At 45.6% G+C, this 26,361-nt stretch overlaps 1 protein-coding gene across 1 annotated transcript in view; it reads right to left on the reverse strand.

Moving 5' to 3' along the window:
- Positions 1-17,454, reverse strand: part of ZNRF3 (zinc and ring finger 3) — a 144,243-nt gene extending 126,789 nt beyond the window's left edge. Inside the window, exon 1 of the mRNA XM_059894277.1 lies at positions 16,938-17,454. Within this exon, the coding sequence (XP_059750260.1) occupies positions 16,938-17,231 (294 nt within the window). The 5' untranslated portion in view covers positions 17,232-17,454. The remainder of the gene's footprint in view (positions 1-16,937) is intronic.
- Between the last annotated feature and the right edge of the window lie 8,907 nt (positions 17,455-26,361).

Genomic DNA, 26,361 nt, shown 5'->3' on the forward strand with positions numbered 1-26,361 from the left:
CAAAGGAGCAAAAGGAAGAGTCAATCCTGTGTGTGTGAATGCAGCCAAAGAGCCTTCGCCAAAGCTGCAAAGGAAACAAAAATAAACTAACAGGATAAAAGGAAGGCTGTTGCATGAGGAAGAACTTTTGCTCCAGTTTGAAAAAAAAAAAGAGAGAGAGAGAGAGAAGAAAAGAAAAGAAAAAGAAAGCACACGCTGAAATGATCTAAAGCTGCCTATAAATATTTGGGAACATCAAAGGCGGTCCTGTTAAATTAAAAATGCTGTCACACAGATAGGAACTAGCCTCTAGCACTGCCAGCTTCAACATGTGAGCCTGTGATCTGAGGAGTGAGGGCTCAGCTCCTCGAGAAATCTGATTCACTAAAGAAAAAAGCGAATGAGCAGTTGAGTTTTAATAAGGGCATTAAATACCTTAGGAATGAGCTAATTAGAGTTTAACTCTTTCAAGACTGTCCGAGCTCTTAAGAATACTGTAAAGTGAGCTCCCTCCAGAATCTAGTTAAATCGGTCTCGAAACCTGCAGTGTAAAAGAAAAGTATTAAAATAGCACCTTAGGACTTCAAAGCTGGTAAATCCCACCAGGTCTGCTCAGAGGCTGAGTGAAGAGAAGGGAGGAGGCTGGCCCAGAATCGTTTTCAAGGTGAGGTTAGGTTGCTTGCTTATTTAGAGGCTTTTCTTTTTTCCAGTTTGGACTGGGTAAGAACGACCTCACTTCCTGATACCAGATGCATTCTACTTACCCTGTGAGTGGGCCCTTCACCTAAGACACTGCGAGGGTGTCGAGTGGAAGCCCTGACCTCGCTCGAGTGCCTCACGAGAAATTACAGCTGAGCCCCGCCAGGCACACTCAAGGTCACTGCAGGAAGTCACCGAGCAGTTTCCCTACACACATTCAGGACAGGATCCTAAGGAAACCAGAAGAGTCCCCATTTAAGAAAGTTCCATCAGGACGGCAGATCCTTTGAGGAGCAAGATTCTTTGGCCTTGAAGTAGAAAGAAGCGGTACCTCTTGGAGAAAGCAAGGAGAAAACACACCTGCACAGAAGGGAAAGGGGCATCTTTCCGTCACCCAGTCTCAGGAATGTGCGAGAAGGGGGTAGACAGAGATAGAAACTACCGTCTCCATTCAAGGAGAGGAATGCACTGCACAGCCTTGGCAGAGTGGGTGGGGGGAGTTATAAAAAAAACAAACAAACCCACAATGCACTCCTATCATTCCCATTTTTAGAAAAAGTCCATGTGCCTAACTTGGGGGGTTAAGATTAATACAGTATTTGCATTGGCTTAATTGCACAGCGGATCAAATCAAGCATTGAAGTCACCTGTGCCTGCCACAGGTCCCACATAATTAGGCCCCCAGAGCACAGCCTTAGCACATCACAACATTCCACATGACCTGGCTGGATCCAGAGAAGCAAGCCACCACGCTGCTTCCCTTCAGAGCAGTCACGCCCATGTGCAAGCCAAGCGGCCTCAGGAACAACAGACAGGCTGGCCTAGAAACCCAGCCTCCTGTGCACTGGACTTGCAGTTCACACGCGTGTGTGTGTGTGTGTGTGTGTGTGTGTGTGTGTGTGTGTGTACACGGGCCCAAGTGACAGAGCTCAGAGCCTGGACGGTGATCTAGCTGTAGCGCGCAGGGATGAGCAGACGGAGCTGCAGCAAACACCCCCCACAACCCCCCCCGCCCCCGCCCCCACCCAGGACACAGAGCTGAAGGAGGGAACCAGGGATCAGCAAGGTGTGAACGGCCCCGGCCCCTCGCAGAGCGCTTCCAGGGGAGAAAGGACACAGATGCAAGTGGTCAGCACTGAGCATGTTGGAAATGATACCTACAATATGATCACTCCTCTTGTCAATGACTAGCATCTTTGGATTCTTTAACCTTGATAAACTACGACTTTAGAATAAAAATTTCCAGCCATTTGGGAACTACAACATAAGTGTTGGTATATGTGACGAACATTATGTAACTCTGTATGTTATTTTCTTCATCATCATCGTTATCATCACTAGACACAAAGAGTGTGGTGTGAGTAACACAACTCCATTGTATAGATGAAGAAACTAAGACCCAGAGAGGCAAAGTCACCTTTCCACAGCAGGTAACTGGCAGAGTCGGGTCCAAGCCAAGGCAGTCTGGCTCCAGACTTGGTTCTCTGCTGCCTCTCCCATCAGCAAAGGAAATCCAGAACCACTCTGTTCTGCAAAATTTACAACACAGTTTAAGGAACCCGACAAACCTTGGGTGTCTCCATAGCAAAGGTGCAGACTCCTGCTTCTAATAGCCACACCAGTGTCCCATGACACGGAAGTGCTGTCCCAACTCCTCCCAAATACAGTTGGTTCAAGGTTGTAACACAGAACTAAAGAGAACTTACACCCAAATCAGGTTATAGACGGAAAGTTAATTTTTAAGTTGGTTACTAGGAAGACATGTGTATCTTCTCCCATAAAATGGTGGTGCCATTTCTGCTCCACAAAAGGCCTATCCATTTAATTGTAATGCACCCAAGGCCTGAGGACCCCGCTCCAGTCAGCACAAAGCAAAAAAGCAGCCAAAGGAGATGTCAAGAATCCGTGTACTAAACTCCTTACTCACCTTGGTATCTTGTTTTTTAACGTTACACTCAATTCTGGCAAACGTGGTTCCCTGGTGTTCTAGGAATAGACTACAGAAATTAGAAGCGGCAAATCACAACTGCTGAGAGAGAAGCGCTGGAGAGGAGGGAACGACTTGCAGAGAGGTGCCTCAAGCCTGCACAACTCTAGGGGGCACCGTCCACTTCTGGAGTCATCCTAGATCCACATTATGGCAAACAGAAGTCAGGTATCTTAAGGAAGGGACAGCTTTTCCTAATTCACACAGAGGGACCCTTTGTGTTGGAGTGGGGAAATGTTAAAAGGTTGAGACACCAGCCCTGTGCTGAAGATGAGACAATCTACTGGGAAGTCACACAGGCGACTCCAAGTCAGCAAGCAACGATTAGATGTGTGGTCAGCATCTACTTCTGAAATAGTAAGTTTTCATCAAAGGCAGGGACTTCCCTGGTGGCGCAGTGGTTAAGAATCCGCCTGCCAATGCAGGGGACGCGGGTTTGAGCCCTGGTCTGGGAGGATCCCACATGCTGCGGAGCAACAAAGCCCGTACACCACAACTACTGAGCCTGCGCTCTAGAGCCCACGGGCCACAACTACTGAGCCTGTGTGACACAACTACTGAAGCTCACATGCCTAGAGCCCGTGCTCCACGAGAGAAGCCACCACAGTGAGAAGCCTGCGCACCACAACGAAGAGTAGCCCCCGCACACAGCAACGAGGATCCAACGCAGCCATAAATAAATAAATAAATAAATTTACAAAGGGGTGGGGTGCTTTCTTTTCTGCGGGATGAGCCTTGAGGACAGGCCCTCTACATCATGGGACTGCCTGAGCTACTGAAGCTGCACAAGCCCAGCCTCCAGTGGCTCGGGTCTCCTTCTGTAGAGGGGCTCTAAGACAGAGGATGGTGCCCAAGCGTCCCATCCCATCCTGCCATCCGGGGCTCCCATCTGGCTTACCAGGCCTGATCAATTCCCTTCTGGACCTTTCACTGCACAACCCCAAGCACCACAGAATTAATTATGCGGGATACCATATGCAAAGGGGTCGACAGAATTCCAGTGCTGGATGCCAAGACACATCACTCCTCTTCCTCTCTCAGCTCTTGAATGCCAAACCTTGAGAGCTGGGCATCCTAAGATCCCACTTATGGGTGATGGCACCTGCCACCATGGTCTTTGCTGAATATACATGATCAGGGAGGGGAGAGGATAAGCCTTCTTGAAATGGGAAGTAGGGAGGAATGAGGATAAGGAGCTGGGGAGGGGGAGTCCCCCAACCATCCCGCCTACTGTTCTTTCCCTTCCCCTCCCCCAATCAGCCATCACTGGATCAGAGTTACCAGAGGGCAAGGGATGTTGGCAGGAGGTGGGAGGGTTTGTAAATAGTAAGACACAGAAGATTCCTTATTTATCCTGCAGCAAGTAGGGAAGACATTCATACGTGAACTTAGACAAGTTTGCAAGAGGACAATTAAAACAGCCTTGCCTAAGTAAATTTTAAAAATTAATTATTAAGAAAATTAATGTCATCTGAGCATGTTGTAAGAATTCTAGAGTTTTCTACATCTTCTTGTAGGAACACATATACGGAATAATTTCACTTGGAATATTCAAAACTATTCTACCCCCATCCCATTGCTGTTTCAGAGCCTCCCCCTTCCAAAAACAAGGTTGGCATGGCAACCAGAGCACCAGTCACTGTGGTCCCTAACCACATCCGCCAGGGCCTGGCTTGCTAAGACGTGTGCCAGCTCTGTTGTCTGTAGGGCACTCCTGGCCACAGCACACAGCAAGCTATAATCAAGTCAGAAACCATCGCATTCGTATAGAACTCGGCTCAACATAAATATTCATTAAATGTGAAATCCTACGGTGATGCAATGTTGAGACTGCAAATTTAAACACAAGAGTCAGGAAATGCAAAAATTGCCTCTCGAACTTGAATCACTCATACGGTACATTTAATGCCAAGCAAATGTGTCCTAGAGATTTAAACCTAATAACTCCAAAGTTTCAAAACTACACATTAGCTGTTCATTTAACTCCCTGAGTGAGGGTGACATTTACTGATGGGCACTGGAACATTTCCGGAGTGGACAGGCCGTGAAAAGGCATGACAACCCTCTAGTACAAGTGAACTATAACACATCATGGATAGACTCTGGAATATTCCTGGAGGCCCCAGCACCCATATAATAACCACTGTTCCACAACAAACAGCAACAATAACCAAAAAAAATTTCAACATGCCAACATGTACATAACGAAGCAATAACTTAATAATTCCCAAATGCTTATAGTGGGGCCCTTAAAGAGTAGAAAATCACATTCATTAAACTGAAATCTAAATTTCTTCCACTTGCAGTCTGCTGGTCTCTTTAGAAATACTACTGTAGTCCTTTAAAACTGCTTCCCATCCAGCACCTAAACACAGGCTCAGCCAGAACTTCCAAGGCTGGAGGGAGGGGGATCGAGGAAACAATATGGTATAAATTTAAGTAAGGATGGGTCATTCTGGAACTACATGTAACTTTTACTATTCCCCAAAATGCCAGTTTTCTAAATGACACCAAAATATTGTTCATATTTAAATAAAACATACCCCCTAAAAGTCTACTGTCAGGCTGAGATGTCTCTTCCCCAGCATGCTCTGAACACTGCACCCAGGCAGCCACACGCCAGCCTGGGAGGAGTCAGATGGTGCTACATCCTGATCCCACCTCCTTTTTCCAGGCCTGGAGAACAGAGGCAAGGTGAAATTATTTTCAGAGTCTGGTCCATTCCCAACTACTTGGAATAGCCCTAGGACATACCCATGTCTTGTGAATTGTTTCTACAATCACAGAAAGCTCTCCCTCAAAAAGCCAAGTCTTCTTCTGGCTACACTAACATCTCCATCACTACCCTATCCCAAAGTATCATGATCTAGAGGAATTTCAGCTCAGTAAATATTTAAGAGTTTTACTGCAGGGCAATAGGGGGATGAGTAAGACACAAGCCCGCTCTGCTGGGAGCTGTGATTTTGTGGGGAAAAGAAAACAAAGAATAAGGTATTGAAGACCAGCTGAGAAGTGAAAAATGGAGTGCTTCAGTCTAAGGAACCCACCAGTAGAACTTTGAAACACTTGATGGGAAGAGCTGGAAGTTTGACCATAGGTGAAAGCATTGGGAGAGAGGGTAGGAGGGTAGGGGGCAAAGGTGGGGGTCAGGAACGTGGAGGCGTAGAAACATATTCCCGCAGAAGGGCAATCCAAAACGAAGGGCACAAAGGGAAGAAAGCCCAGGACCCATTCAGGAAATAAGGGCGGGAACATACAGGACCCAGGCCCGCATCCCAGGCCATCTCTGTGCTCAGCTCGCTAGTAAACAGGATGGCACTGAAAGATTTTGATCAAGGGAATGACAAGATCAGAGGTTACTTTGGAAAGATGAATCTGATGGGGAGGGGAAGAACTGCTGGGAGGAGTGAGACTGTGAGGCAGGGAGATGCTTAGGCAGCACCTGGCATGAAGCAGTAAGGTCAGCAAGGAAAGAACAAGTTCATTTCCTCTGACTTGGCCACAAGCTACCTTGATTTAAATTTTGAAATGGCTTTGCAAGTCAAGCTTGCAACATTGTTTACATGCCATTAGCTGCCTGCTTCCCACCTACTCCAAGACTGAGGCACTTTCTGAAAAGATGCCAAGTCGCCGAGTACCCATTGATGGTTCCAAAAATCGCATAAAGGTGCTGAACACACAATGTCAAATGCATTTAAGTAAAAGCATACAATAGGTACAAAGAAAAGCATTCTACGTCAAGTGTGGGACAAGCCTTGGCAACCGAGACAACCTGAACAGCAGACAGCCTTCTGGGTAGAATCCAGGGAAGGCGCTCCTAGCTGGGAGGATGAAACAAGATAATACGGGTGGAAGTTCATGGGGGCCCCTAAAGCATGTGGAAGATTTGCTGGAACCTGAGCATCAGAGTGGGATGCCGCTCTAGAAAGACCAGCACCTGGGAACACCAAGACCCGAGTTCTAACCCCAGCTCCTCTCGTGACCAAAGGCTTGAGGAACCTTCCCACAGTGCCCTCACTGTAAAAGGAGAGCAGAGCCACAGCATTCCAGGGTGCCCTCCATCTCAATCAAGGACTCTCGCAGTCAAAAGAAACCAAGGAGCAAAAAGAGAGAAGGGACAAAGATCATAATGAAGGCACAGGCCAAATGGCTCTAGAAAATGAAAGCCCCTGTGTCAAAGTGAAGAGAACACTCTGGTCACCCTAGGGCCGGTGCAGCCCTCCCCGGTAGCAGAACTTGAGGCTCACATGGTCTGGTGAAGTGTCATAAAGCCACTAATGGCCATCTGACACGCAGATGGCCGAGAAAGGAGAGAACAGAGACCTGCCAAGCGCAACTTAAAAGCTTTCAGCTCCAGAACTTCCAGCGATAGAATGGATGGCAAACGTCAATGCCCACAGGGCCCAGGCACTGGTAGACACAGGATCGTTACAGTGTGCGCAGCAAGCCGCAGCACTGCAACAGAGGCTTATAAACTGGGGCCTGTGTCCCATCTGAAGAGGGCAGCTGTTATTCCACTGGGGCAGGCTGTCGCCACGTGGGAATGTGGGCCCAACGTTGCCAGATCTTTTCATTTTTCAAGAAGAGCCAAAGCTCCAGATTATTATGTAAAATTTCTAGATTTTTTAACAGGGATCAAACAAAATAGCAGGAAGCCATTTTCAGCCCATGGGCCTGCTGTTTAGAGGCACCCTGACGGTCTGGTGCTTGGCTCTAATGCATCTCTGCCCACCACAAACTGACGGCGTCACTCTGAATGAGAGGACAGGGAAAGAGGGCAGAAAACATCAAGTGCAGCAGCACCCACCTGGGCCACAATCAGTTGCCACGGGGTGTGCCGACAGCACAGTGGTCCCTCCCCTGAGGCCGCCTCTAGGCCTCGGAGCATGGCCATCTGCCTGGCCAGCCGATATGACCCTGCCCAGAATGCTAGGGTAGCAGCTCCTGGATTGTGCTCAGATACGCCTACAAGGGAGGGATCCAGGTACCACGCCAGGTACCTTCCCTTCGATGCAGACATTGGTCATAACTCAGATCCTCATGGCAGAGGGAAAAAGCCAGTACTTTACCACTTACTAAGTGATAGGAATATATAGCCTTTCACTTTTATGAAATTGTTTTCTGATGTAGGTTTTTTTTTTTTTTTTTAAGAAACAGATACTACCCATTGTGAGTGGGGGTGTGTGGAAACACGTGTGCTGACCTGGTTGGGGAGTGTAAACTAGATCCACTCTTCTGCAGAGCAAACTGACAATACATAACAAGAGCATGAAAAACGTTTATACCTCTCGACCCAGTGGTCCCAATTCTAGAACTTGATTCTTTGAAGACAATCAAGAGACAGAGAAAAGATGTTCCTCACAGCATTACTTATAATAAAGAAAAACAAGACACTAAAAATGTTTCAGAGTATTTATTAGTAAGAGGAAAATAATTAAGGTACATGAAGGGTTATAAACACTATGTAATGCTTTTTCCAATTTTCTTAAAAATCCCTCCAAGCTCATAGGAAAAAAAGAAAGGAAATCTATACGAAAACACAAAAGGTTAACAGAGGTATGTGTAGGCAGCGGGACTGATTTTCTTTTTCATACTTTTCTGTATTTTCCAAGTATTCTATAATATGTATTATTTTTATGATTAAAAAATAAGTTAGATGATTTTTTTTTAAAGGAAAATTTTGGCCCTGACAAGAAGTAATGTAAAACGAGTCTATTCTAACATTTTTGCCCAAATTGTATCAAAATACACCCAGGTCCTTAAGCAAGAGGATCACTGAGCTTTGTCTTCAAGTGACCCAAGTTCAATCCCAGCTCTGTGGCCTTGAGAAGCTTACTTACACTCTCAGCCCTGGTTTCCTCTGTTAAGTGCAGCTAATTCAACTGCCCAAATATGTATGGGAGAAATCATGAAAATGACATCTGTAAATCACAAACTGTATTGTGGGTGTATATGTTTCTTCTCTAGGCTGTATTCATGGTAAGAACTCAATAAATGTCTGCTGACAAGTTAGGGTACTCAGTTTAAGTAGAAAATCAAGTTTTAATTAAATTCTTACAGCACTGAATGGCTTCCCGTACACACACCTAATCGAGCACCACCCCTACTCTCCTATTTTTAAAATGCAGCAGCTTCTACACCAGGAGACCAGAAGTCCCCATTCCAACATAAATTCCCCCGTGAAACTTCTAGAATCATCAAAGTCTGTTTTCACCAAATCAGCTCTACACACTGAGTTTCTAAACAACCATAACAGACTGGCTGCTGGGGAAAGAAGGGGGTTAATATCAAGTCTTACAACACATCTTAAGGGTAATAAAAATAAAACGCTCTCCCTTGAACCACAATAGGCCAGCTGACCTCATTCTCTTCACACTATCATGAGTCAACAGAGCCGCTAAAAGTCAGATTTTAAAACATCTCATTCAAGCTGCAAATGGAACAAAGAACCTCTACTCTTTACGGCCTCCCCATCCTGTTTGACAGGTATAAAGGCACGTCTCCACGAAGGGGTTATCAGCTTTAACCTCAAAGGTAGGTAAAAATGAGTCAGAAAGGGCCAGAAGGCGCAAATCCATGTACTGTGTCATTACAGACGTTTTTCTTCAGAATGGGCTGCCCAGGCCTACACGTAGCACCTGGGCCAGGCGTACCCTCAGTATCCCATAGGTGTGTTCCACCAGAGGACCTGTGGTTGGCACGCTGTCTGCCCCCTCCACTCAGCTGCCTGCAGGCAAGGCCAGTGTCTCACTCATCCCCACCTGCCGCCTCACCCCGCACAGGGTCTGGGGGACAGAAGGCAGCAATGAATGCCTGTCCACTGCGGAAATGCAGACCTATGGGAAGGTTTAACAGCCAGGAGGATGGCATGAGCAGGGAGAAGCCACAGCTTTAGGTTCTTACAATCTTTTAAATCAAATTTCAAATCACAGGGAACATACAGACTGTAAAGTAAGAAAGGCGATGGACACAGGATGGGGCCTCTTTGGAGAAAGCCATGCAGGCTCCGAAATGGCTCTAAAAAGCTGGCCACAGGAAGGAGGTGTGTCTCACGTCAGAAATCCCTTTAAATGCCAGAGCGCCATGGCCATTCCAACTTTCCCAAAGCCAAAAAACAACGGACGTGCCACAGAGCGACAGTTGTGTACTCAAGTCACTGGTCCCTCTTCCCAACCTTGGCAGAATGGCTCTTTGTGGAAAAAACAAGGTAGAATGAGACTGTGTGATTAAAAAAAGAAGAAAGAGAGAAAAGGGGAGGGAAGGAAGGAAGGAAGGAAGAGAGGGAGAGAGGGAGAGAAGAGATCTCTAAGAGCGGAGGGTTTTCTCAGTTGAAGTTACAGACTCATTTCTTGGTCCATCAGTCTGGATTACTGACTCTAAATTCCACCATCAGTTGCCATAATCTCATCCCAAGCAGAAGAAAGTGCCAAGTGAAGCAGTCTTGTAAAAACAGAAATGGCTTAGATCACACAGACCTGGGTTTGAATCTGATCCCTGCTACCGACCTGCTCAGTGACTTTACCTCTCTGAGCTTAGTTTCTTCATCTGAAAACCCGGGGCATCCCATTTACCTCGTCCGTTAAGTGTAAGCACAGCACTGTGCCCAAGGCCTGGCATGCAAAAGCATATGATCATTACTACCTATTTTTAAAAGCTCTGACAGAGGAAAACTGAGCTACTCAAAATGTAAATTAAAGGAGAAAAGCAACCACTTAAACCCAATGTGCAGATTCAGAAGGTCTGGCTTTCCCCAATTATACACCTGATCATGAAGCACGCTTCTCTACTGGCTCTCCCTGGCACACTCAGCCGAGGTGCAGCCGAGGATGACATGAAGGCCCAAGCCTGGAAGTCAGGAGACCCAGACAGTTCTCCAAGGTCATCTCTACCTCACCACATGGCCCTGGCCCTTCACTTCTTTGGACCTTGGTCTCCTTACTGAACACATTAAAGGGCTGAGTCTGGTTCTTCAGATTATTAAGTTGGATTTAAAAGTCATTTTTGTCATGAACTGCAAATCCGCATCGTCCAGACGTGGGAAACGCCATCAAGAAGCAAAGTTTTCACATGACATGTATTCAGGTTAATGATGATTCTGAATACCAAACCTTTATAGTTATTCCCAGGGACACTAGGGCTTGGCTGTGAACTATTCTCCATGTGTCTGTCCATCCGTAACAGCTGTCCACATTAGGGCTTTCTCAATAATCAGTGTTTTACCACGAAAAGCACGCCTTCAGACCTTTATGTCAGGTACCCTGCCCCTGAACATGTGCACACACACAGGTCACTTTCATACAACCTGGTATTATAGTATCAGTGGGTCCACCAGAACCATTCTTTGCATCTAATCAAGCAAGTTTCTGTAAATAACAACCAAAAAGGAAAGCTAATCCCAGAATGTATAGCCAAAGCAAATGACGTTGTTCTCATCAATTAATCCAAGCCCATTAAGACCCACTGCCTGCCTGGTGTCCACTCTGAATCCATCATTCACTCACTAATAGTGAGTGTCTGCTAAGCAGCAAGCACCGGGGACCCAGGGATGAACAAAAGCAAACAGGCCTGTGCCCAGGTCCACAAGGAAGATGTAAGGAGTTGCTCTTAAGGCATTTCAACATCGACGGACACTCCGTTTCATCTTCCAGTGAATTACTGCAAAGGCACACACATCTGCACTTCACACTCTCACACCCTGCATTGAGCCTCACCTTCTTGCCCTTCACCAGCTAAATGCAGAAAATTCTTTTTTTAACTTAAGTATAAAGTATAGTTCCAGGTACACAACATAGTGATTCGATATTAAATGCACAAAATTCTTGGAGTGACTATCTTCTCACTTCTCCCAAGGATGATGCATTTAACTACTATCAGATAGATGCACAGGAGAGAAGTTAATCCATTAGAGACAATGGATGCCTTCAGGACCAAGAGCTCTATTGTGTAGGGAAACCCAGTTGGGAAGAATTATCATTTATCCACACATGTCTGGCTCTATAAGGGACTGTTAACTCCAGAAGACAACAGCAATACAGTATCTGGTACAGAATAGTGCTTTGGTAGAAATCTATCAAATGAACATGCTCGATGGAGACACATAAACCTGTAGACCTCTCTACAACTCACGCCACTCAAATCCTCAGTGATGCACTACTTGATGACAGGTACTAGGTGAGTGCTTCTCTTTTTCCTCTTGGAGAGGAGGGGCATCACAGAACCCACCAAGGGGAAAAATTATGTATCTTCTCAGGAAAATTAAAGTGCACATACACGGGATTGTATGTATAATTTCAGGGGTTCACAGGCCCTCTCTGGAAGTCTGTGTCCCTCGGGTTAAGAACCCCTATGCTAGACTGTTAAAAATTAGACTTGGGACTTCCCTGGCGGTCCAGTGGTAAAGAATCCACCTTCCAATGCAGGGGACACGGGTTCAATCCCTAGTCGGGGAACTAAGATCCCACATGCCATGGGGCAACTAAGCCTCCGCGCCACAACTACTGAGCCCGTGCATCCTGGAGCCCCAGCGCCACAACTAGAGAGAAACCAGCACCACAGCTGGAGAGAAGCCCACACACCACAATGAAGAGCCCGCAACGCAATGAAAGATCCCGCATGCCTCAGCGAAGATCCCGCATGCTGCAACTAAGACCAATGCAGCCAAAAAAATAAAATTAAATAAATAAAATAAATAATTTTAAAAATTAAAAAAAAATTAGACTTGAATTAATGTCAAGACCTAGCCAGCTAAGTCCTATTTATTTGGCGATAATAGGAAGCAAGGGGCCAGAAAGACCTGGGTTTCAACCCAGGTTTTATCATGCGCCAGATGTGTGAGGTTGAATAAGTCAAATCACCTTTCTCAACCTGTTTCCTCATCTGTGAAATGGGTTAACAACAGTTGTTGATTCCATGTTAAAGTAATGATTAGATGAGCAAACACATGACATGCTTGGCACAGTGCCCGGTACAAAATAAATGCTCCTAAATGGAAGCCATCACCACCCTCTCTAGTCTCCAGACCCCACACTTACCTCCCACTCCCATTTTCATCTCCATACAGAGCTGTATTAGTAACCCCCAGGGCATCTCAGAGAACAAGACAGAAAATAAGAGCCCCTAAGAATTCACAAGGTCACAAAACACAGCCCTAATGTTTTTCCCAAAATCAAATGCTTGGTTTTAACCTATGAAGGCCCTTCTGACAAGACAGTCAGCAGTCCCTTTTTGTGTAAATCCAGGTCAGCTGTCAGCACGCAATTGTTCTATTAGGCCAAGTCAATTTTTAGAGGCAGGCCTGTTAACTTAAAATGGAGATGAAAAGAAAGTGTTTGATCAAACGCTAAACTGCAGAAACAAACTGACAGGGAAACAAGGCAGAGGAATTAGTTTCCTAAAATTATTCTCTCTGATACCCTTAGTTAACACTGGCTATTTAAGGACCTCACTCAGCCTTTCTAACCCACCACTCAGCTCTCCTCTCACCCCTCGGCTAAAGGCACTGGCTTAGTGATTTTTTTTTTTTTTTAATAAATGTATTTATTTTTGGCTGCGTTTGGCTCCTCGTTGCTGTGAGCGGGCTTTCTCTAGTTGCAGCGAGCGGGGACTACTCTTCCTTGCAGTGCGTGGGCGTCTCACTGCAGTGGCTTCTCTTGTTGCAGAGCACGGGCTCTAGGCGCACGGGCTTCAGTAGTTGTAGCACGCAGGCTCAGTAGTTGTGGCTCGCGGGCTCTAGAGCGCAGGCTCAGTAGTCGTGGCGCACGGGCTTAGTTGCTCCGTGGCATGTGGGATCTTCACGAACCAGGGATCAAACCCACATCCCCTGCATTGGCAGGCGGATTCTTAACCACTGCACCAGGGAAGTCCCACTGGCTTAGTTCTTAAATGTTCTCAGCAAGCTCTGCTTTCAAGACCATTCAACACTTAACCCAGGATCCACAGAGGCCGATTTTAAAGTTACACAAAACCTACCATTCAGATTTCTTCTACAAATGAATTTCTCAAGCATTTCCAAATATCTGACTTCAAGAGGGGAAAAGATGCATTTCCACTTTGAAACAATCTTTCACCTCTATGCAAATTTTCTTTGTTTGCTTAACCAATCCACATACCCCTAGCCAGTGTTTAATTGGGCCTTTATTTAACATCACTAACCATGTGAGTTGAACAACCAAGTCTCGAAGTTTCAGATAAGGATCTCATTAATAGCAACAAATTGGTTCAAAGATGAAATATGTATCAATATGTCTAAGAACCCTTTAAAGTTCCACACTTCAGAACTATGGGAGAAGTGTAATTACTTCCTCCATCATTCACACTGTATGCTTGACACTTAAAAGCAAATGGGCTTTAATACTGTATGAATAAATAAGATAATAAAAGTAATGAATAGCATTTCATACCGACACACTGTTTCCACAACTTTCACAGATGAAGATGTCAAAAAAAAAATCTCTCTTTTTCCAGAGCACACTGATGACCTTGGGAAAGTTATTTAAGCCTAAAATGCACAAGGAGAGAACCAAGACTCCTGTGACTAATCCCAAGGTTTGAATACCTCTCTCTCTCTCTCACAGACAGACACACACACACAAACACACACACACACCCTTCTTAACCAGGCCTCCCCCTACTCCAACTCATGCAGATGAATGAACAGGTACTCTAATTAGGAGTATCTGGGCAAACCAGACTATGATAAGGTATCTACTCTATAAACATACACACACACATACTTCCATTGCATACAACAGGGAGGGGAAAAAATCAGTGATACAAACCAATTTCCTATCTTAGAATTCTTAAAGGAGAGAGTCTCCCAAAACGGTTCTTTTCTCCCCTAAAGCATGAACAACAGAGCTGCGGAATCCCACGGGAAATAACAAAAGCAATCCTATAAGGGCTACTATTTAGGTTCCGTTAAAGGAAAATGAACTCTGCTCTGAAAACCATAAAATATTAAATAGCAAATTATGCAGAGTTTTTTCAAGATAGTAAATAGAAGGAGGCTTGAAAAGTTCAACAAGGGCACTTAGAAAACCTGATTAATCTGAAGCTGAACACCAATTTGTTTCTTGTACATTCTCATTTCTCACGCAAAATGTGACGTTCCCTCTCAGCAGTCCTAAAACATCAGCTTTCCTTACAAAAACCTTCTTCAGGGCTGACGGGCCACACCAGTTCCTTCACTCAACCGTATTCGAAGAAATAATAAAAGCATGCCAGCCTCTGTACACACACAGCCCTAGAAGCCACGCTGAGCTCCTTCTGTGCACACGGAGAGGTTTGGCAAGTAGGCCTCACAATAAAGTTATCAAAGATATAGAGTGAGAACACCAAGAAATGACTATTCAGACAGCTCAGATAAACTCACCAGCCTTACTGCAGTTATAAGGGAATTAAGGACACCTATTAGTGATTGCTTAACAGGTAAACTTATTAAATACCATTTAAGTCATCTTTCTTTACTTAGCAACTGTTGACTTTTTTTTTTTTGGTGAGGCTAATGGACTACAAAGGAGTTAGATAAGCACTTCAAAAAGTTTTAAAAGAGAATAGATTCCTTCTGCCAAATTCACACATTATCTCTCCACTCACAAGGATAAAATAGTTACAAATGGTGTGTTTAAACTGCTAATTTTGTATTAAATGGTGAACCCCAGATTATCTCCAAAGCACAGCACTACTCATAACGGATAGCTCGCCAGACAAACTACCAGGGAGAAAGAGTACAAGTTAAAAAACACTGCAGATAAAAATCGCAAACTTCAAAAGTCTCCTTCAAAAAGTGAAGTGCCACGTTAAAACATCTTTTCTCTTAGAAGGCTGTAAATCAAATATTTTCTACAGGCATCAGGCCACAGTGAAAGCCTCAAAGAGAAACAAGGAGTCACAACGAGTAAGTTTTAAGATTCAAACTGTGCTTGAAGGTTGCGAATGAAATGTGTAGGAATCTTCAGCACATCATGGTCTTTAAATCTTATAAAGACTGTAATTATAACATTATACAAAAAAAAATGTCCAAAATCCTTTAACATATATGTAGTCACAGAACTCAAACAACATGTGTTTTCCCTTCTATTCATCCTGCAGAAGTTTAAGATAGGGATGTAAGGACACACCTCTAAGGGCCAAGCTGCAGGGCTCCCTGTCCTAACCATGCAGGGCTTTGAGTCTGCACCAGGAGAGGGGAAAGGAAAGGTTGCTTGCAGTTATTCCACTCGGTCCCCCTCTCTTCATTCATAACTCATCCAAGAGTGAAGTGCAGAAGGCCCAAAGCTTAGAGCCCTGCAGCCAACTCTTCTCCCCCAAAAAGGTTCAAAGACAAGCCAACCGTTTCAAATCGCCCCCTTCCCAGGCACGCATATTAACCGCAGTAAGTGCGCTGGCTGTCTACTAACAAGTTGATAAAATCATAGCCCCGAAGCAGGAAGGCATCTACCCAGTTCACCATCTGCAGAGGCTTGGGCTCAGAGTTCCTCCTCGAAAGAGCGGGGTCAGCTTAAAGCTAGCTCTCCCTAGCCTTTGGAATGCACACCTCTTTCATCTGGAGCAAGGTGGAGGCCCTGTCAGTGAGCGACCCCGTCTCCCGATTTGCAGGCCCTCTGCAGAAGTCCTTGGCCGAGGTGCGGGCAGGCTGCCTCCCTCCCACCCTCTGTAATCTGAGGCATGCAGCGAGGGCTGCCTGCTTCGTCCACTCCAGGGCACCCGCGATCCCCAGTCCTCGGCGGGCTCCCGCTGCTCTCCTCCCGCCGCTGCTTGTCCAGAACCCCACAGGAGGGTCAGCGCCCAGGTGAGGCTGGCGGCAGGTTCCAGGGGAGAACCTGATGCTGTGCAGCCCCTCAGACAAGGCTGGCTACTCCCCAAAAGAACATGCACGGGTGGGAAGGACAGCCTGCGACCTGGAACAAGCCACCCCATCCTTCATCACTTATCTTTCCGAAGTTGGCATTCAACAGGTAGTTCCCGGGACTTCCACCTGAGGCAAACCGAAAGCCCCAACGGCCCGAGGCGGCTGCCCCAACGTGGGTGCCCGGACCCGGGGTCCCCCTCCCGCTCCCCGGACCCACAGGAGGCCGAGCCCCCACGTGCGCTCGCCCCCCGCGGCGGCGCCCTGGAGGCCGCGTCCCGCCCGCCAGCCAGGGAGGGATGCCGCTGGCCTCCTCGCCGCCCCTCCCGCCCGCCCGCCCGCCAGCCCGCGGCGGGGTCGGCGGGCGCAGCCCCCGGAGCCATCTTGTGGCGGCGGCGGCGCGGGGCCCGGGCGGCGGGCAGCTACCTGCACAATCTCGCCCTCCGCGCTGAGCGTGGCCCCGGCCCGCGAGAAGCGGCCCGTGAGGCCGGTGGTGTAGGTGGTGTAGTCGCCGCTCGGGCTCGACTCGAACAGCACCACCTCCACGAACGCCGTCTCCTTGGCCCGCGCCGCGCCGGGCCCCGCGGCCGCCAGCAACAGCCCGAGCAGCAGCGGCAGCGGCGGCGGCGGCGGCAGGCGGCGGCCGCGGGGGCAGCGGGGGCGGCGGCGGAGGCGGCGGCGGCCCGGGGCCCCTGGGCGCCCGCCCGAGCGCGGCCTCATGGTCCTGCGGCGGGAGGGCGCGGAGGGCGGGCGCGGCCGGGCATAGTCGCGGGCCGGCGGAGGACCGAGCGCGGGCGGACGCCTCACAGCCCCATCGCGGCTGCGGCGGCGGCAGCGGCGGCTTTGTGGGTCGCAGGCTCTGCTCGGCTCCCCCGGGCGTCGCGCCGCGGCCCTTTCATCTGCTCCACGTGAGGGGTTATCCCCGCCCCGGCAACGTCGTGACCCACTCTCCCCTCCCTCTCAGCGCTCGACCGCCTCTGCAGCCGGGGGGAGCGGGAAGGCGGGGCGGGCGCGCCTGCGGCGGGGGCGGGGCCGGATGGCCGGGCACGCCCCCGTGTTCGCTCCGCCCCTCACCCCAGCCCCGCCTCTCGTCCGCCGTCTGCGCTCCTCCCCTTGCTGTAGCCCCGCCCACCGCCCACCGTCTCGCTCCGCCCCCTCATCCTCGCTCCGCCCCCACGCTCTAGCTCCACCCCTTGGGTCGAGCTCCGCCCTCCGCGGCAGACATTTCTCCTCGCGGTTGCTGAAGTTCGGCGGGAATGGGGAGCGCATTCTGCTCTGGGCTGTTGTGCGTCCTCTATGGAGACCCCACGCCTCCTGCTCCCATGCAAGATTTAGATTCTTGTACTTCCTGGCTCCCCCGCCCCAATCTGCAGTTCCTGGGAGCGGAGCCACCGCACCTGGTCCTCCACGCCCATCCCCACCCCCACCCCCAGGATTGAACGGGAACGACTCCGGCGGTCTGGGGAGGTGTGCCGCTGGGCCATGACGGGGCGTGTCCGGGTCTTGCACTGGTGTCGCTTAGACAGTTACTCTCAACTGTGTGTGTAGGAGCGGGGCGGGGGTGAGAAAGCCATTAAGTCATTTGGACTCTGATGGAAATAATCTGCAGCCCCGGAGGCTGTAACTGAAACATCCCCCTCGACAGAAGTTCTGAAACTTTGATTGTCTCCTGTGCAGGAGTCCAGAGGATTCCAACACCATCGCACTTTATGCGCAGAGGATAGATGCTAAATTATCATACCTAAGACACGTGCTCCAGGGCCCAGGGGTTCCCAGTCACCCAAAAGATAAACTTTGATTTCTCTTTGGAACATGCCTTTTCCTTCCTCATCTATTCCTCTCTGAGAATCGAACCTTCTTTCAAAATCCAGATTCAATTCCCATTTCCTCCGTGGAGTCTTCCCTGTATGACCAGAATGACTTTGTTCAGATATTTGCAAATAATTGGTTAGGATGATCTGCTTCTACTTGCTACCACACCCAAAATATTAAAAAGAAAAGAAAACTCATTGCGAATTGTCTTGGGTAAACAACTTACCAAGGTTACAATTTAAAGTAGAAAAAATATGGAATAGAAAATACACTTGAAAAAAACCCACAGGTCTGTGTTGCCACATTTGGACCACCCAGAGCTACTGCTCAGGAGGGAGGCACCTGGAAAAGCAGGGTTTTGAGTATGGTGGCTTTTTAGTTTCTCCAGAACCAAGCCTAACCAGTGCTGACTGGACTGGGCAACATCAGTCCTGACAATGGGCTCCCTCTACATGGCACAGTCCAGTCCTTAACAGGGAGGTCCATCACTACAGCCCATCCATGACACTCTGCAATATTTAAAATTCAAGGTCACCATCAACTGATGAATGGATAAACAAAATGTGGTATATCCATACAATGGCATATTATTCTTCAAGGAATGAAGTACTGACGCATGCTACAACATGGATGAACCTTGAAAACATGCTGAGTGAAAGAAGCCAGTCACAAAGGACCACATAGTACATGATTCCATTTATATGAAATGTCCAAAATAGGCAAATCTACAGAGACAGAAAGTAGATTAGTGGTTGCCAGGGACCGGGGGGAGGCAGGAATGGGTAGTGACTGCTAATGGGTTTCTTCTGGGAGTGATGAAAATGTTCCAGAATTAGATAATGGTGATGGTTGCACAACTCTGTAAATACACTAAAAACTACTGAATTGTACACTTTAAAAGGATGAGTTTAATGGTATGAGCATTATATCTCAGTACAGTTGCAGTTGTTCAACAAATACAAAGTCATTAGTGGTCTTTTTCATGCAAACATACACGTAACACAGAAGATACTATGTAAGGATATTCTGTGTTCTTTGAAGTCTTAGTTCAAATCTCATACCCTCAGCAAAAACAGTATGCCCCCTGTCCCCCCAATCCCAACCTCCTTTGGCCTGCTCATCCCCCCACCCCGTAGCATTTATCACCTCCGAACATACTAAATAATTTGCTTATTTATTTTTGTCTCTCCTCCATGCCCCATAAACACACATGCTGGAGAACAAACTCTATAATGGCAAGGATCTTGTCTTGTTCACTGACTTAGGCTGAGGCTGCCTGGCCCAGAGTCCACACTCAATATAAATATTTGTTGCATGAATTAATGACTAAATGAATGAGTGATAAGCTCATTGTTGTGTAACCCTCTCATTTTGCAGGCATTTGGGGCAGCTTGTTAACAGCTGTTGAGGAGCACTGGGCTTCATGGAACCAAAATAAACTCTGAACATGGAGAAGAGCAACAGTCTTTCCCTAAGGGACTGTGATGAAAACCCAGTGAAGGGTCAAAAAAGAAACCAGTTTAGATTTTTAAAAATCTGCTTAAAGAAAGGTACAGTTAATAAGACACAGATCATCAACACAGAGGTAATATGATTCATCTCAGCAGTGTAAAGCTGTTTAGAAATGGAGGTGTTTACTGAGTAATGAAATGTCACCAAAATCTGCTGGGCAGTAAGGGAAGATAGAAGATAACTTCAAATAAGAGGGAAGACACATAGGCCAGGAGCAAGGGCTGGATCAGCGAGCTGGATCGAATGATAGGAGTGAAGAGAAGCAATGCACATTCACTATCCTTCAAGGCACATCCCTAATCATCCCGAGTATAACTTACCTTGTTCCTTTCTCTACTTACCAGACACAGCTCAGATGAAAATAACGGAGAACAGGTGCATCAGCATCAGTTAAAGCTGCCAGCCAGACCTTGAACAAATCTCACTGACTTAGGCCAGAAACCACACAAAGCTTCAGGAAATTTTCTGCCATCAAAGTTCTATTTACATGACCAAATAGCGAAGTTTGGGGATTTCAGATCCATAAAACATATGCTTTAGTACCTAAAGAGACTGTATCTGTTATAGAGAACAGACTTGTGGTTGCCAGGGGGGAGGTGGGGAGGGGAGGGAAGGAATGGGAGTTTGGGATTAGCAGAGGCAAACTATTATATATGGGATGGATAAACAACAAGGTCCTACTGTATAGCACAGAGAACTGTATTCAATATCCTGTGACAAACCATAATAGAAAAGAATATGAAAAAGAATATATATATGTATATATTACTGAGTCACTGCTGTACATAAGAAATTAACACAACATTGTAAATCAACTATGCTTCAATAAAATTTTTAAAAAAGAGAGAGACTGTATCTGCTTAAATCAAAACAGACATGGATATTCACAGCAGTATTGTCTCCCCTCCCCCTAACCCCAAGCCTTGGCGTGCGGGATCTTAGTTCAACAACCAGGGACCAGGGATCAAACCCACGTCCCCTGCAGTGGAAGAGTGGAAGCACAGATTCTTAACCACTGGACCACGGGAAGTCCCACAGCCATATTGCTTTTAATAATAAAAGACAGGAAACAGTCTAAATGCTTATCAATAGGGGATTAGTTAAATAAATTCTTTTATGATACATCCATTTATTATATCATGGAACACATATTAAATAGTCATTAAAAAGAATGAAGAAGCATTCTATGAACTTACATAGAATGATCTCCAATATATATTGCCCAGTGAAGAAGATGTGCATATGGTATTCTACAATGGAGGGGGGTGGTGAGGAGGCAACAGATACGTGAGGTATGAACTTGCAAACATGAACAATGTGTGGAAGAAGCTATAAGAAATGAATAAATGGTTGCCTCTGGAGGCATCTGGGTGACTGGGAGTCAGGGAAAGGAGGGAGACGTACTCTTCCCTGTATACCCTTTGAACGTATTGAATTTGTTCCCTGCACATATATTACCTATTCAAAGGTAACAAAATAAAATAGAGCAACCAACCCGCTAAGTCAACAGATAACATTCATTTTCCATATGCAAACATATTCATTCAATAAACCTTATTTTAAAAAATTTTTTTTGAAAGTCTTTACTGAATTTGTTAAAATATTGCTTCTGTTTTATGTTTTGGCTTTTGGCCGCAAGGCATGTGGGATCTTAGCTCCCTGACCAGGGATCGAATCTGTACCCCCTGCATTGGAAGGCGAAGTCTTAACCACTGGACCACCAGGGAAGTCCCCTCAAAAAACTATATTGAACACCTTCTACGTGCCACTGGAATGTGAAATGGGATTGGCCTACAGTTATGGAAGGTGTTAGCATTAGTGGAATCTAAGTAATGGGAACACGGGACCTCTCTGTACTATTTTTGCAACTTCTTCTTCTAGTTATTTACAAGTAAAAATTAAAATTTTAATAATGGATTGGCCATGGCACTTCCCTGGTGGTCCAGTGGTTAAGCCTTCACCTTCCAATGCAGGGGGTGCGGGTTCGATCCCTGGTCAGGGAGCTAAGATCCCACATGCGTCGTGGCCAAAAAACCAAAACATAAAACAGAAGCAATATTTTAACAAATTCAATAAAACTTAAAAAATGGTCCACATCAAAATAAATCTTAAAAAAAAATCAATTGGCAAGTCCCCGTATTCAAGTAGCTTCTTTCCTTTTTCCTTCCTTCCTTTCTTCTCTCCTTCCATCCTTCTGCAAACATTGATGTCTCTATGGGGCAGTTAGAGAAGTCATAAAAGATTACAATAAAGTCTACTTTATTTTACAAAGTAATTTTAAGAGTTTGAATCTCATCTTGTTTCTTTAAGGCGATTCAAATTTAAGACATGCTAGCATTCTTCCACAGTATTTATATCTATTTCTGGAAACTTTAATTTATTGTATTTAAAGATCATATAATTCTCTTGAAAGGTACAATAGATGTTACACGGACAAGTAGCGGCAGTTCTTTCAAAACTCTTAGAAGTGTCTCTTCCGCCTTTGAAGTATACCATCAATCTACGTCTACTTTGAGCCTTGAGGCAGAAGGCCAATCTGGGCCCGATTCATCAGTGGTTTAAACCCTGCTTCAACCTGTCCCTGATTTGCAATGGCCACCCAACCAGGAGTCACAAACTCAAACAATGCTCCAGGGGCCAGGCAGGGAATGTGACTGAGTGAGGTGGGCCAGGTGTAAGCAAAAATAAACTGCAAGTAAGAAGGTAAATGGCAAAGGGGCCTCAGGCAGGAACACCCTTGGGAGTGGTGGCCTGGGAACGCATGGCCAGTCCAGAGGGCCACTCCCGAACATCATTGCTCTGGGGAACGTGGGCCCAGGTTCACAGATCTTCCGAGTTGCTCAAAACAAGCAAAAATCCAAATGTATTTGTAGTGTCTCTTGGTTTTAAAATGTTTACAATAGATTTAAAATATTTATATTGCTGTGTGGGGCCAAATAAACACACCTACAGGTCCAAAAAGCAACATATTTTGTGCCCAAAAGACACAGACGAGTGACAAAGCAAACGCTGATTGGGCCAGGTCGTAAAACTGTTGCTTCTAGGCTGCTAAGGTAGAGGAAAAGGAAGAAACCCCAATATCTGAGAAGTATAAATACTGCACTATATAAAGGAGATAGCTGTATGTGCAGGCTGCACCTCTGACCACAGGAGGAACCTATCTTCAGGATGCAATATTTAATTTAGGTGGAAATGTAATCACGTACCTACTTGACAAAGGCTGATAGTAGATAAGGGGGTCATTGGAGCTTTGAAAGATAGATGAGTCAGGTGGCTTTAACATTGATTATACCTCTATTTGAAGGTAAAAAGGGATTGAGTGAAAACACTAGAAGAAAGTAAAGGCCAATCACTTGCTTTTCTCCAACTGTATAGGACAAGGTGGCTTAGAACAGAGGTGAGTCAATAAGAGAGAAGAGGGATTTGGGGTGAGAATGCAGAAATGCACACTCCATTCACCCTGGCTGGAAAGCCCCATCAGCTTGCAGAGAAGTGGTAATGAACAGGAATTGTTGACTCAGCATCTCTTCCTGTGGGTACCCACCTCTTCCTGGCCCATACCATCTCTCTGGGGCTGTCAAACACAGGACTCAGTTCCCCAGCTTAGGTGGGCATGTGACCCAGAATGGCCAGAGTACTCCACTCCTCTAGCTACAGTGATTGGTTCAGAGGTAGGCATGTGACCAAAGCAGAGGCAACCAGAGTCTTCCCTAAAATTTGATCTTTTTGGAAACTGAGGGAGAGAAGGTCTGTCTTCCCCCATGGGATCTCAAACCCTAAGGATTATGTAAATTTAAGGTATTTGTGGCCATTTTCCCCAAGCACAGAGAAGATGCTGCTACTGTAGGAGAAGAAAGAGAAGCAGAGGCAAGCTGAGATGAGACAAACAAGAATAAGAAGGGTACTGGCTGCATCCTTTGATCCCCTGGATCCATCCCTATGACAAAAGACTCATGGGATTTTCCTGGTGGTCCAGTGGGTAAGACTCCACGCTCCCAATGCAGGGGGCCTGGGTTCGATCCCTGGTCAGGGAACTAGATCCCACATGCATGCTGCAACTAAGAGTACACATGCTGCAACTAAAAAAAAAAAGATTCCACGTACCGCAACTAAGACCCGGTACAGCCAAAATAAATAAATAAATATTTTTAAAAAAAAAGACTCATGACGAATACAACAGTAAAAAAAGGCGCCTAGTTCAATGATAGCTGCAGCAGCAGCAATAGGAAGTAAACACACACACACACACCCATAAAACCAAAGAAACTCTGAGATTGAGGTAGATCGAGAAACCCACATTTTGCTAAAAGCAATTGAGTCAATCAGCTTCATCTTGAGATCTCTAGTATCTATCACCGCCCCCCCCAAATTTTTGCAAGTCGAGAAAAATGAAAGAAAGAATTCCAAAACAAAAGATCTAAAATAAAGAAGTAGTCAATATATTAACTGAGTGGATGAATGAATGAATGAATGAATGACTACATACTCAGACTAGAGTTCATGTCATTTCAATTTGAGAAAACGGAAATAGCTCACTACATAGAAAACAACAAAACTGTAATCTCCAAAATGTGACATGGAATTCAGAGAGGCCTCCCATTTTACTGCTGAAAGGCACCTTAGAAATCATATAAGTGTTGTTTGTTTGACAGATAAGAAAACCAAGACCTAGAACCCACAACAAGCTAATAGATGGACACAAATTATAGAGTACAGCTTTCCCCAGCCTTCGACATCTCCTCATTTATGTACAGGTGCTGTCTGGCAACAATTAAACACTGGGCACAGAAGTGCTGTGGAAGAGAGAAATCCCACACTTTTGCTTTATTTGTTTGTGTGTTTGGGGCACTGGCTTGCAGCAGTGCCACTTTCTCCCACCCTGGTCAGCTGGAGCCTTGAGGCTCTTGGAAGCCACAGCCCTCAGGCCCCAAGGAGCTGACAGTTCTCTCCCAAGAACAGCTTTATGCGTGGCCTTACATCTGCCTTTTATACTTTTTCCTGCCTCTGGGCATCTTTCCTTTTTTCATCTTAGATAGAAGGAAGAAGAGAAAAATCAAGAAACAGCAACCTGAAATGAATTTCTCATTATTGAATGAGAAAGAGGTTTAAAAGATGCCAAAGAACTGGACTTCCCTGGTGATCCAGCGGTTAAGACTCCCTGCTCCCAACGCAGGGGGCCCGGGTTTGATCCCTGGTCAGGGAACCAGATCCCTCATGCCGCAATTAAAGGATCCCGCATGCCACAACTAAGACCTGGTGCAGTTAAATAAATAAATATTTTCTTAAAAAAAGATGCCAAAGAATTGATGATGCAGAGTGGGAACTGGGGCAACCTCTTTAGGAGACAATCTGGCAAAATCTATCAGAATTTAAAATTCATTTGCCCTTTGGATCAAACAAGTCCACTAGTGTAAACTTATTCTACAGATTCCCTTACACTTGCTGTAAAGATTTATTTATAAGGATATTCACTGTAGCACTGTTCATAGAAGCCAAAGAGTGCAAACAACCTGTGTTCACCAATAGAGCACAAGTTATGGACAAATGATAAGATAGCCAAGATTTGCTTCAAAATAATGCACTGGGGGAGGGAGCAGGGATGGGGTACAGATGAAACAAGATTGGCCAGATGATGATAATTACTGAAGCAGGGTGTTGGATACATGGAACTCCCTTTTGCTGTTCTCTTGTATATGTTTGAAATTTTCCATGATGAAAATTTTTAAGTATTTAAATTATGATATGTCCATTAACAGAATATTCTGTAACAGTTAAAAATTATATAGGATGTGCTATATGCACTGATACAGCAAGAGTTCCCAGACATATTGTTACATACAAAATACAGGGTGCATTATAACATACACAGTATTTTCCCAATTTATTTTTCTCTCTGGTCCTCAGGTATATAGAATTAAATTAGCCTTAGCACACACATTATTGGACACATTATTGGTCCATACATGGCCCACTTTTATTTAGTTAGCTAATTAGTTTTAATAATAGAATACTACCCGTGATCCCACTGAATTTCATTTTGGATGAAATGAAAACTAGGACCTTGAAAATAACCTATAGGCTATTGTATAATGTGACATGAATTATGTTAAGAGAAGCATTACTCACAAGAGCAAAAACTTGGGAGATAGCCCAAATGCACATCAACATAAGAACGAAATGAATAAACTCTGACATATCTATGCAATGAAATATTATACCAGTCAAAACAAGTAAACTTCAACGACTTAGAACAATATGGATGAATATTAGCAATATAATATTAAGTGAAAAAAAGATCCCCAAAGATTATATTCATTGTGATATCCTTTTATAAAGTTAAAAGTAACTAATTTGGGAAAAAACTCAGCATTATATATAAATGCAATTAAAGTATATAAAAGGAAAGCCAGGGATTCAAGATGAATAACTCAATGGGGGAAGGCAGGGTCATGAGATGGAGGTATCTTATGGTTAGATACTCCATTTCTGTAAAACAAACAAACATATATGTATATATACATATTTT

This window comes from Balaenoptera ricei, chromosome 14 (genome assembly GCF_028023285.1).
Source record: "Balaenoptera ricei isolate mBalRic1 chromosome 14, mBalRic1.hap2, whole genome shotgun sequence".
In the NCBI taxonomy this organism is placed as follows: domain Eukaryota; kingdom Metazoa; phylum Chordata; class Mammalia; order Artiodactyla; family Balaenopteridae; genus Balaenoptera; species Balaenoptera ricei.